This window comes from Alligator sinensis, unplaced genomic scaffold (genome assembly GCF_000455745.1).
Source record: "Alligator sinensis unplaced genomic scaffold, ASM45574v1 scaffold465_1, whole genome shotgun sequence".
NCBI lineage: Eukaryota > Metazoa > Chordata > Crocodylia > Alligatoridae > Alligator > Alligator sinensis.
In genome coordinates this window covers 675697-688874 of record NW_005841979.1, presented here as the reverse complement: position 1 = coordinate 688874, position 13178 = coordinate 675697, and the positions used below count along the sequence as shown (strand labels likewise).

The 13178-nt window shown below is 42.8% G+C and overlaps 1 protein-coding gene across 6 annotated transcripts in view; it reads left to right on the top strand.

Annotated features, from left to right (window-relative positions):
* The window catches only part of SYT1 (synaptotagmin 1), a 575639-nt gene extending 565611 nt beyond the window's left edge, over window positions 1-10028 (top strand). For 5 of the 6 annotated variants that reach the window (XM_025200918.1, XM_014518734.2, XM_025200919.1 and 2 more), the window contains 2 exons: window positions 7036-7238; window positions 9190-10028. In XM_025200918.1, coding sequence (XP_025056703.1) covers window positions 7036-7238; window positions 9190-9250 — 264 coding nt within the window. In that variant the 3' untranslated portion in view covers window positions 9251-10028. Of the gene's footprint in view, window positions 1-7035 lie in introns of all 6 variants that reach the window. The other variant, XM_025200921.1, reaches the window with a different exon arrangement.
* The last annotated feature ends 3150 nt before the right edge of the window (window positions 10029-13178 follow it).

Genomic DNA, 13178 nt, shown 5'->3' with positions numbered 1-13178 from the left:
GGGAGTCAGGGGGCTCATGACAGAGCCCCCCCATGTGGCATGGTGCAGTGGGGGGAAGCGGGGATCACCTCCCCCCCACACCTGGTACCACCCAGTGAGTAGGGTCTTTTTTTTAAAACAACCAGGAGCTGGTGCTGAATACATGAGATGCTGCAGGCCCTTTAATTAGAGTGGCTCCCGAGAGCTGCTCTAATTAAATGCCCCTCACCCTTAGAGCACGCGTAGACACCCAGTGAGTTCTGGATATGCTCAAGAGCGGAGATTTGAGCACCTCAGGCATTTTACTGAGGACATTTTGGTGCGGGCCGGGAGCGGTCCGAGGCCCTCGGGGGCGCGCGGCGGGCTGTGGCCAGCAGCCCAGACATGCCAGGTCGGGGAATGCAGGCCGGCGGGCTAGAATTAGGCACGGACGCTTAGCAGTTGATTAAAGATTATTTTACTTACACCGAAGATGGTCGCGGTGCAGGCAGGAAAACGAACCCGGGTAGAGCTCTGGATACACTCACACGAAGTTTGCTAGGCTCCGTGGAACTTGTGCGCAGGGAAGGGGTTCGTCGAGGGATCGCTCGGCGACAGGGAGAGGCCAGAGGTTGATCAGACCCCTGTAGCCTGCGCTGGGTTCAATAGGCTCCGCAGCGCTTAGAGATCTTCACAAGATGTGAAGTTCTCCTCCTCCAGATGGTTATGGAGTCCTCCCTTGCGGGGGTTCTCCTCAGAGTTCTCCAACTTGGGCGGAAACCACTCAAGCCTCTTATACGACTAGCAAGCCAATCACTAGCCACCACGTGGGAATAATTTAGAACTGGCCAATAGTGGGACACAAATTTGCATGCGAATGGCGGGAACTCCTTTGCACCGTGCATTTCTCTTTGCAACTAAGAAATGCACCCTGCAAAGAAAGCTCCTCATGGTGGGAAATAATTTAGCAGTGCCAAAGCGCACACAAACAAAATCACACCCTTGGGTTGTGACAATTTTAAGTGCCTTTAAGAGTAGATGGCAACTGAGTAGGAAGTTTGAGGATCTAAAGTTTAGACTTGGGTACCTCAAGGGGCATTGGATTCAGAGCATGGTGCTTTTAACTGTTTCAAACTTAGCTTTCTCTGGTTTTGTTACAAAGATTTTATTGCCATTTGCCAAAACAGAGCTTCAATTAAAAGTTTAGAATTGGAGACCTAAATCAGAATCAGTATTTTGGATTTTTTTTTTTAAATGAAAGTCTAGTTAGAGGTAGCTTATTGTTACAGGCCACTGAAGTACATTCATATATAGAAATCATGTTTAAATATTATTTAAAATGAACATTATGACGATCACTGCAACCTTTGGTATTTCAGGTTTAATAGTCATCTAGATAAACTTCCACTGATGTTTCAAGGAATAGAATAATGGTTGTACCAGATCTATGATCATTAGAGAGCACAGAGAAGAGCATGAGCATGGAGGCCAGGCAGAGCTGACAAAATGATTAAAAATAGCTCATTAGCAAACCGAATAGGGAACTTGAAAAGGGACAAGACTAAAGTCTTCTAGCAACTTAATAGCTAATACAGATTTTGTTCTAACTCAAATGTGTCTTTATGAACCCAATCCATAGCCCTAGTGTAGTTTAGCACAGAACTGTGCAGGAGACTGGTGATTTTGAAGTAACAGATTTTTAAAAATCAGAACCTTAATAGGGATATGGGACCTGGAAAGGTGTTGGGTTGACACCACATGCAAGTGAAAGCCTGTATATCCACAGAGGATATACAGCTTCTGAATGCATAACAGACAGGGGGCTGGTTGTATGTGTAGGTTTTATGAATTGTAGGAAAACTTAATTTTGACAGAAAAATATTTTAGTTCAAAGGGTCAGTCGTGGGTGTTCTTTGGGCAGAGATAGATTCAGGTGCACTGTGGCCCTGGACGAGCACAAAATTGGAGGCCCCGCTGGCAGCTGGGCTGCAGGAGGGGAGAGGGGCCCCTTCCCCTCCTAGTGCTGGCAGGGGAGGCTGGGTGGACACACACACAGACTCACACACACATAGGCAGACACAGACCCACACACGAGCACAGACACAGACCCACACTTAACCCCGACAGGACCTCCCCTCTCCCCCTTTTCCTCCCTTGCCACAAACCACCTATGGCTCAGTCTCACTCCCCGCCTGGCCCCTGTTACACTGACTTGCAAGGAGGTGCTGCCTGGCTGTCCCATGCAGCCAGGCAGATGCAGAGGGCCAGCTGGGCTGGGCTGGGCTGGGCTGGGCTGGTCCAGCAGCACCGCACCATGTCTCTGCAGGTGGGCAGCAGCACTGGGAGGGGTGGCTGTGGGGGGGGGGTTAAGATGAAGTTAGGCGGCTACAGCCCCCAAGGCCCTCCCAGCACCGCCACCCTCAAAGACACAATGCAGCATGTTGCTCCTGGCCCGGACGGCCCGGCACCACCTGGCCCGCCCCCCTCCCCTAGACATGGTACGGGTCTCTCAGCCCAACCCCAGCCCTGCAGGCCCCTCCTTGCAGCCCCATTGGTGGAGCAGCCCCACTTTCAGATCCCAGGGAAGGAAATGTGAAAGCTGCAGTTTTAAACTTGGCGCCAAAGATGGGCGCCAAGTTTAAAACTGCAGTTTTCACTTCCCTGCTGATGAAGATCCCAGGGCCGGGGCCCCAAATTGGTAGGGGCCCCTGGGCTCATGCCCAGCTGGCCCATGCATTAATCTGCCTATGTTTTTTGGGGGGTTTACACAATATTCTGCCATTGTTTAACTACTAAATGATCTGGAAGGAACATTTCCGAGCACGGGAGAGTACTTACATCTCAATGCTCTAGTCTCTCAGTGAAGTTTATTGGTGCTTATTGATGTTACTGGTGTTTACCAACTTCCATAGGCCATTTGCACTGCCAGATGGCTGTGACTTTCCATAACTAGTATTCTGTGCATAATTGACAGTGCCCAGAGTTTTCCATTCACTCACTGACCTGAGAGAAAAAACACCACTACTTACATGACATCCATTATCGACTTATACTAAAATCCCTGCTAAAATGAAAGACTACCTTATTTTTTAATCATCACTAGTATGGTACAAAAATTCTTAAACCAAGATAAAACCAATATACATATTCTTCAGAACTGGACTTGTACCTTGCCTCTGACACACAAATGTCAGTTTGGGGCTAGCATTAATAATAAAAGCAAATACATTGCAAGCAACAATTTTCTGTAGTAAAATATCATTTTGGCTTCTAGAAACAGTACCATGAAGGATATAGGTTTATATCAGAATGGGTTTTGGAGGATGTGGGAGAAGGAGTGGGGGAGAAAGAGAGAGAGGGAGAAAAAGCGTGAGTGGGAGAAGGAAAGTCCAAGTTTGATATGTACTTTTGTCATAAATAATTACGTAAATACTTAAGTGCCTGCAGCTGTCATAGCCTCCTCTGGTTCAGTGATTTTTATACTCTCTCAGGGGCAGGGGCAATATAAAGTAAGTATTATGCATCTCAACTTGTAGCCTTTACTTGCAAGTGTAATCTCATTTGTGACAATGGAACTATTCCTAAAAGTAAAGGCCGAAAGTTCAGGCCTATTATTATTTAAAAAAAAAATACAAAACACAACAAAAAACCCAACCATAACTGACCCTTCAGACTAAAATATTTTCCTGTCAAAATGAAGTTTTCCAACAATTCATAAAACCTACACATAGAACCAGCCCCCTGTCTATTATGCATTCAGAAGCTGTGTACACTTATTATTGCACAGAATCAGGGAAACAGTCATGCATTCCTCTATAAAAATGAATATCTCTGAGGAAAAGTGTTTACAGTTAAGTAAAATCAGCCCAAGGCTGTTTCATTTCAGATGCTATTGAGAAAAAGCACAATTCCACTAGAGGAATTGTTTGTGCTACTCAGACAAAAGCTAAGAACCAGACTGAGAGGGTGAGTGCTTATGTGTACAAACATACACATTCAGGCACAATCGCATATTGCCTCTCAATTTGGCTCTGTCTAAACAAATCTAAGATTGTCTAAACTGATGTAATTCACACTTCCTCCCAACCCGCTCCACATGTAGGTCATATTAGTTGAACTCTCTTGAAACCCTTCTTCACCTGATTAGCAACTTGTAACTGATAGTAACTTCCACAACAACTCTGGAAATGTTCATGGAAGTAACTGGCATCCTGAAAGGTACATGGAGGTCACAGCATGCTGGTGGGCTAAAAGAAAAAGGAGTGCAGGAGGAAAAGTCCACTGGTACATGCAAGTTACAACTCATCATAGACTCACTTTTGAGTTTGTCTCTGAGAGCACATGTACATGGTCATGGGACCCAATCTACAATCACTCAGCTTTCATAGATCAGGTCACCAATGCCAGGAACCGTGCCAGAAATGTGATCTAAGTCAGGATGAGGGAAGGGGTGGGTGGTATGGGAAGAGTTGTCCATCCAGGAGGAGGTGGGGGGGGGCAGGGCCAGAGAACTAAAAATATCCCTATCAGGATGGGAGACTAGGAAAAGCACAGGGCTGAGGTGAGTGACTGAACTTTCCCAGCCCTGGGGATGCGTTCCCAACATGTACACACGTTTGGCTAAATTGGGCATCAGTTAGCTCAATCTACATAGTGCACTTCCTTAGATGAACTAAGTAAATTGGATTGGGGCAGCCATTTTTTGCCCAGTCTAAACTCCCTAAACATGTGTACAGTTCAGCACTTAGATCAACTGGACCCTAATTAGGTCAGTCTAAGTTTAATGTCTCCATGTATCCTGAGTTCAAACTGGTGTAGCTTACACAGCAGAGGGTAAGAAGGTATTGAGTTAGATCAGTTTTAACATTTTAGCTAGGGGCAAACATTCAAAATGCCTGAGCCTGAATTGATTCAATCTTTGCAGTTTAGTCTAACCTAGCTTGGCTGAACTGGTTTGTAACCACACAGACATCCCCTCTGGACTGAGAAAATGCAGGCACATGCCTGCGGTGGCTTGGACTAGAAGCTGGGGGGCACTAGAGCAGCCCTCCCTTCCCTTTCATAGTGCTGAGCTGAGGGCGAGGGGGATGGCCAGGCCCTGGCAGAATGCTCTGATTAGGGAGAGGTTCAGCCCGCTGCTCCTGACCAGTGAGGGAGCCACCAGGGAGTTGATAACAGAGCATTTAGTTATGCATCAGGGAGTTACACAGGGAGTTGTTAGCATTTATTAGCCCATCAAACAAAACAAAAGCCTCTCTCATTAGTTCAAGCTCTTCTTAAACAACTTTTTCCAAGGAAGGAAGGGAGGGGCTAATCTACCTGTTGATTAGCTCCAAAAAGCCCTAAACCAACACAGTCCTGTCTGCCTTTGTCCTGTCTCCCACAGCACAGACCATAGCTAGCATGTGGCATGATAGCTAATGCTGAGATGTGCCTGAGTAAGGCAGAGGAGAGAGGGGAATCCCTGCTTGAGCATGGAGTGGTGGGGGGAGGGGACAAGAGGAAGCCAAGCAGATGCCACTGGACCTGCAGTCTCTACTAGAGCTCCAGCCATGGAGCGGAGAGGCAGGGCCAGCCCTGCTGGGCTGGAGCAAAGAGCAGAGCCCCACCAAGGGTTTCAAAGCATCTGAGATGCCAGGCAACTCTGGTTTAACTTAAATCAGGAAGGGGTCTGGAACAGACATTGCATAAACTGATTTTACCCAAATCAGTTAAGTCTGATACTACATTCAACCAGGTTTATCTCAAACTGGCTTCAGCCATTTTCAAACTGGCTTATGTGCAGTGAACATCTGTTACAGGTTTAAACCAGTTTCTGATCACTTAAACCTGTTTATGTGTAATGACTGCCCCTAGCCTATTAGGTTCACCTCTAAATGTATCTCTCTCCTAGTCTGATCTTTCCACACATTAATCTATTAAAAAATAACTGCCTCAGTTCTCATTTTAATGTAGAATATCAGAACAAAACAATGAGAAATTGTTTCACCTTTTAGCTCAGGACCCTGCCCCAGTAGTTTTCCTGGAACCTGCTGTTGCTCCTGTATTTCATTCTCCTTTTTGAAAGTCATCCTATTGTCACTGAGGGCAACAGAAAAATGCCTTTCTCTGTGGGAATATTTTGCGATGGTATTCAAGTCCTAGGTTGTTGCATGCAAAAAACTGGCATTGTGCACTGTACTTTATACTACTTTATTTTATAAATATGCTATTTCATACCCAAAGGCCAAAACTAAAGAGCAGAATAGTAGCAATGGTTTGACTCCATGGGTTGATTTCTCTTCTTAAAGGTTGTGCTTCTGCAGTCATATCTACTGTAAAAGCTGATTACCATAATGAAAATCTGCTGAAAGGGTTGGACATGTATCTCATGCAGTAGAAGGAAGGGGCACCAAACAAACCAAAATGCATATCCTTCCCTAACTGTAATATTTCATTGCAAGCTAATGGGAACTGTTCCACCCACCTACCCACAGGATTCCTTCTAGAGCTTTCTAAAGTTTGTATTCTACATATCTTCAAAATTACAAAACTTGAAGAAACCTCTTTTTTTTTCAATCTAAGTGAACTACATTACTGAATATAGTCATGCACAGCCACCTTCCTATGTTGGGGATTCTCACAGAACTAGCAGTGTGGCTACTGTACCGCAGGCCGCCCTGGTGACATTGTAAAAAGAGTATGGCAAGATTTTCTTGTGCCTCATTGATCTCCAGTTCATATTTCAACCCTATGGATTAACTGTATATGTATGTTCTATAGCTAAGATGTGAGCAGCACAGATCACCGTGCATTCTTTTTCCTGAGCTGCATGATGTAGCCCTTAGCGGTAACAAAGGATCTCTTTCTGGGTGGCAACTTCCTTACAAATTAGTGTGGGTATTTTTGCCCATTTGTTCTGGTTGCATTCATAGTAGTTTGCTGCTTATGAATTTTAAGACTTTGGATGCTTATACCAGTGGGGATCTCCTACTTCTTCCTGAACTAGCCTTTTTTCACCCACAAACTCTGAATTCCAGTTGCTCTGTTTCAAGGCTTCTTCTTTCTTGCTCACTGCTCTTTCTTATCTCATTTTAGAAAGTGCAAATTGTTGTGACTGTTTTGGACTATGACAAGATTGGCAAGAATGATGCCATCGGCAAAGTCTTTGTGGGCTACAACAGCACTGGTGCGGAGCTGCGACATTGGTCAGACATGCTGGCCAACCCGAGGCGACCCATTGCACAGTGGCATACCTTACAGCCTGAGGAAGAGGTAGACGCCATGCTTGCAGTCAAGAAGTAAATAAAATTAAAAAAAAAGAAAAGAAAAAGAGAAAAAGCCTTCTGCATTTGCCCACATAGTGCTCTTTAGCCAGTATCTGTAAATACCTCAGTAATATGGGTCCTTTCATTTCCAGCCATGCGTCCCTAACACAGATCAGTGGTACTTACAATCCTGTTTTAATTTGCACAACTTTAAATGTAGAGAGCCCTCTAAAGGCTCTTCATCTCACCACTGCCCCCCAGATCTACTCTTCTTTTAAGCAATATGATGTGTAGATAGAGCATGACAGAAATTATTTATTGTATCACACAGTTGTATATATACCAGTACGCTGAGAATTTATTTCTAGTTTGTGTATTTGTATGTTGTAAGCGTTTCCTAATTTGTGTATATCTAGATGTTTTTAATAAGATGTTCTATTTTAAATTATGTAAATTGACTGAGATATAGGAGAGCTGATACTATATTATAGGGTAACTATTGTATCGTCTGCATTCCAGAAAAAATTCCAACTTGTAAGGCACTAGTAGTGTTACACTGACATCTTAAAGGACAACTTAAATCTGAGCTTTCAACCGAACCATTAAAATAACAAGATAATGCTTACACGGTACACCTTCAAGGGGTGAATCCAATTTTGTAGACTTCTTTCACAGGCAACTTAGCATGATCTGAGCAGCTCCGTGGCTGACCTCAAGGAAGCGTAGCCAGAAGCCAGTATATCATTTTTTTTCTGTATATATTAAAAAACAAAACAAAACTGAAATGGCTTTACACTGACAGTTGAGGAAGCAGTTCCATGGAAGGTAATTTTACATAACATGCAGAACAACAGCAACACTGGGAAGGTTGTGCTGGGGGTGGGGGGAATTCAGCAGTGGTGAAATGCTGCAACCAACCATTAAAAAAAAAAAAAAGAAAGTAGCTCTCCGTTATCACCTTTATACAAAATTTGCATACTGTGAATTCCACTTGTGATTTCACATTATAATGAGTTTGCACATTAGACTTTGTAACAAAATATTTTATTATACTAACTCAGATTAGAAGGAATGCAGAATATTTTTTAAACACAGCCGTGTGCGTTTATTATACAAAATAGTTTCATGGTGAACAGACAGTATTGTAATCCCATCAAAAGAAAAACAAAATTTAGCCATAGTTCTGAATGCACTTCAAAAGTAAGCCAAAAGAGAACAGCTAGTGACCTTTTATATACTATTTATACTTAATAAGTTTTAATTTGTCCTTTAAAAAAAAGTGAAAAACAAACAAAGAACAAGTTCTAGAAACTGAAGCAACCTCTTATGTATACTAGATGCTCGTTTCAGGAGGAGTTTTTAAATGTTTTCAATGTTATTACGTAGTAAATGGCACTATTATAAAGCTATTAGTCATTCCATAAGAGTCTTGAAAGACTGCTCTGTGTATCACTGTGACTGCCGTGTGTGCTTAGAAACGTAGTTTTCTCAGTGGATAGCAATCAATTTATTCCGTAGTGATATTGTAATAAATACTGCCATTCCCTTCTACTGCACTGCCGAAGGAATGCATAGCACAAGCAGTTCTAGTTACTATGGACCAATGTGGAACTGGAGAGCTATGCACAGGACAAGGATGTTATATAGCCTGGGTTGACCACACAGCATTTTGTCGCGCACTGTGCAATATTCTACATCTACCCCTGCCCCTTTACTGTAAATGGTTGTCTTATGACTAGACAGCAAATCATCTCAGCTTATAGCATTCCATCATGTCATTTCGGGCATTACTTTTTATCTCAGGTCTCATCCTTTGAGGCCCTATTTATTTTACAGACTGTGAATATATCTATAATGCTTTGAAAGCTTAGTTCTTTTCAGCATCACCAAACACCAAAAATATGTGGGGAAAACTGTATTTTGGAGGCAGGAGTGAGACTATCATTCTGGGTTATAGGTTGTTTGTTTGTTTGTTTTTTTAAAGGGATACGAGAGAGATTGTAGAAAGCAAGGATGTCACCAAAGGATTCTGTACTGAAGAATAAATTTCCTAACCCCACTCAACAGTTCAGCTTCTGAGGGATGAAGGATCCTTCAAAACCAGGACTAGCCATGCCCATGATTCTTTTCTTTTTGCATGAAACAAACATGGGAAAGACACAAGTGAGGCATATTACAAGATAAACAGGAGTGTACTTAAGCATCAAGAGAGCATCAAGCTGGAATATTTTTAATCTTAACCTTATAGGACCAAATCCCACCAAAGAGAGGAATTAGATTGATTGATTTCCAGCCTAAGAACAGATATTCAGCTTCATGGTATGCAACTTTTAAGTTGTTCATTCAAGAAATTTGCAGGTTCAAACTGCCAGAACCGATTCATTGTGTTAAGGTATTCTTAATGCATTCTCTTCCTACACTGCCAGACTGAATGTCACCACAGAATTGGTTTATAATGTACTATGATTCTCAGAGACTGAACCTGCTATATGACCAAGATGACATTTTCATCCTCAAAGGAGCCACATGTACCTTTCTGACAAAGCTGTGTAAAGTATTAGAATCTGATGCTGTAGAAAGATCCTAGTTGCCTTTGTGTATATTTACTGCCTGCTTGAGTGTTTCTCTGTGTGGGTTTTCTCTGTATCTTGTAGAAATGTTTGGGGTGTTTTATCCTGCCATATTGCTCGTGGCCCGCGAGCTGACAACTTTAGCTGTATATGACCTTCATTTTTGATGAGGTGGTTTCTATTTTGTTTCACTTTGTGTAGTGAATCCCACGGTAGAGGTTTTCCAATTGTTGTTAAAATAACATACATATTACACCGATATTCAATAAAAATGTTTTATTTCCTGTTGATGTTTCAGTGTTTCTCTTGATTTCATTTACATTTTAAAAGACAACTGCCTCTAAACACATTTGCACAATCACAGGCAGACTTCACCATGAGAGAAACAGACAAGTAACTGAAAGGTGAACTCTAAACATGCTCAGCCATTGTAAATATGGTGCCCTTACAGTCCAGTAGTTGCAGACACTACCATGCTACAGAAAACTGTTCTCACTGATCAAGGACTAGTTCTTTATTTTTTCCCAAGAAATCAAAGTTCTTGGCATTTGTTAATGACCAGATTATCATTTAAAATTCTCATCCTTCTCCAGCAAAAGATGTATTAATTTCTAATACAGTGACAACAAGCAAACCCAGCAGCTACCTGCTCAGCCCTTAATCATTTACTTTGTGTTAAGAAAGGTTCATCCATAAATCCCAGTGCGTTCAGCACCCTGCAGATGTACTAAGCAGCTTTGTTCTAGCCCAAAACAGTGGGGAGAGACACCCAAACAAGCCTGTTTTATCATAAATATAAAACATTGACATATGCATCCACAAAAGAGAGCTATAAAGCCAGGCTTTGCATACGTACATGCAATGAAATAACTGATCTGGGTGTTATCCACTCCTTTGAATCACCTAATTACAGCTTCTTAGTATTACCATCTGACCAGAGCTATGCTTAGTGTCTTTTTAGATTCTGGAGAGAACTTCCAAGGAGTCACTCCTTAGTTGGATAACCTGAAGTTGCTTCTGTTGCTGTCTCTTAGTCACTGTCCCCACCACCCTCACCCTCTGAGCACCCAACTCCAAGCAAGTCAATGCAGTCATATCTCTTAGTGACTCTCCACCATAAAGCAAGCCCTTCACAATAAATGACACAGAATCTGCACCCGTGTATTACCAGAGAGACTGTGAAGCTCTCTTCCCTTCTAGTTGTGCAGTAATCAACCTAATCATCCTGCCTGGAAGTATCCAAAACTTCCCCAAACAGGTAGTAGTTACTAGGGCTGTGCAAAGCTTTGGTAGCCAATTTGATTGGGAGGAGATTCGGCCCAATACGGCAGCCGAACCTCTAAATCTGAATCGAATCGGGAGACCAATTAAAAGGTCTGAATCAAATTGAAAGCCTCCAAATCAATTTGGAAAAGATTCGGTGCTGTTTCGGAGATTTGGCCATAAACTAAACAGGCAGTAGCCCTCACCACACTGGACACAGCTTCCTCCAGCTGGTAAGTCTGTTGTGGTGAGCAGAGTGGGGAGGGAAGGGGTGTTGGGGGGCAGTAAGGGATGGATTGGGGCTGGGGTGGGGACAAGCTGCCTAGCTGCAGCAGGGGGCGTGGGACTCAGGGAGGGGGCCAGGGTGGCAGGGATGCAGGCACAGCAGCACTGGGAGTGGGGGCTATGCCATGCTGCTGCTTACCCAGTTGGGGAGGAGAGGCATGGGATGTTGGCATGGCAGCAGCAGGGCATAGCCCCCACTCCCAGTGCTGCCTCACCCGCATCCTGTGCCCCCTTCTCCATCCCTCAAGTCCCATGTCCCCCCGCCCCAGCTGGGAAATTTGTCCCAGCCCAAATCCCTCCCTCACTGTGGGGGCATTGATCTGCCCCCCCAACCCTTCCTTCCCCCTCCGCCCACCACAACAGACTTGCCAGCTGCAGGCAGCTGTGTCCAGCATGGTGAGGACTGCTGCCTGTTTAGTCTATTGCCAAATCTCCGAAGCAGCACTGAATCTTTGGATCAGCCGAATGGAATCAGGACAGTGATTTGAATCTCCGAATCGAATCACTGTCCCTCCGAATCGGTCAAATCTGAAGTGAATACTTGCCACTTTGCACAGGCCTAGTAGTTACCAACTTCTGAGAAAGGTGTGCTTTCTCTTCCTCTAATATAAGCTGCTGCAAGGGCAGGATAAATGACCCAAGATGTGTGTTTGTACATAAATAACAAGTCACTTGAATACAGCTTTTTGCTTCGTCCCAGCACAGAGAAAAAAAACATGCTTCAATTATGTGTCCAGTTCCCTTTGCTTATCAGCTATTTTTGCCAATCATGAGAATGTCAAAGGCTGTCTTTAGTGTCAATCAAAATCAGTTTCTCGAACACAGATAATCAGTTAAATTTCATCTTTACAACTGACATAAGGAAAAATGCTTCATGAAATAATACTAAATAAGAAAAGTAGCAAAAATTACCCATTTTATTCAGTTCATTTAACCCCTAATCAACTGTCAAGGAACACATTCTTCCCAACTGACAGCCTCAGTTCGCAAGCTAAAGGATCAACAGCTTTCTATCGCTTTTCACATCACAAGTTACTGAAAGAATGCTAATTGCCTATTATGTATGCAAAATAAGAATAAGGATATTATATTTTCTGATTACTGTAGTAGACAGTTCCCTTATTTACTTAATGTTTTAGCATTGTTTAAAGTTGCTAGATTAGCTTCTTAACCTTAAAACTAAATTCTCAATATAGACATTAAACAAATTACTGAGTTTCCCCTAATTTTGATGTAATCTTAGGCACAATTTTGTTACCCACATATTCCAAAGGTAGAAATTTCCTTTAAAAAAAAAAAGTTCAGTATGCCAAAATATTTTTTTTTCTTACCTATATGAGCATTAGCCAGATTGCTTTAGGTCACAGGACGAACTAATGATTTGGTCATTGTTTTGCCCTTTGAATAATATAGTGTTAGCCCTTGACGATTCACTAACTTAAGATATATTATTACAGTTACTTTATCTGCAGCATTTGCTTGCACTTACTTAGTATATGGGAGACTTTGAATATTGCACTGGGAAGTCCACTACAGCAATGACAAATTATGGTATTTTGTACTAACTACAGCAGTGTTTGCAAAGGTAGGAAGAATCACCAAGTAATCTACTTGAAAGCTTTGACTATATCTGATTTAAAAAAAAAAAATTAATAGCCAAACACACACTGGAAGTCAAGCACTTCACTTACATTTTAAGATCTTTGCCTTTTCTCTCTCATGTTTTCCTATGTGGTCTATCACAATGCAAAACAAAGAAAGTTTCATAGTTGGTAGGGTTGGAAGGGACCTGAGCAGATCATCAAGTCTGACCCCCCTGCCATGGGCAGGAAAGGATGCTGGGGTCAAACGACCC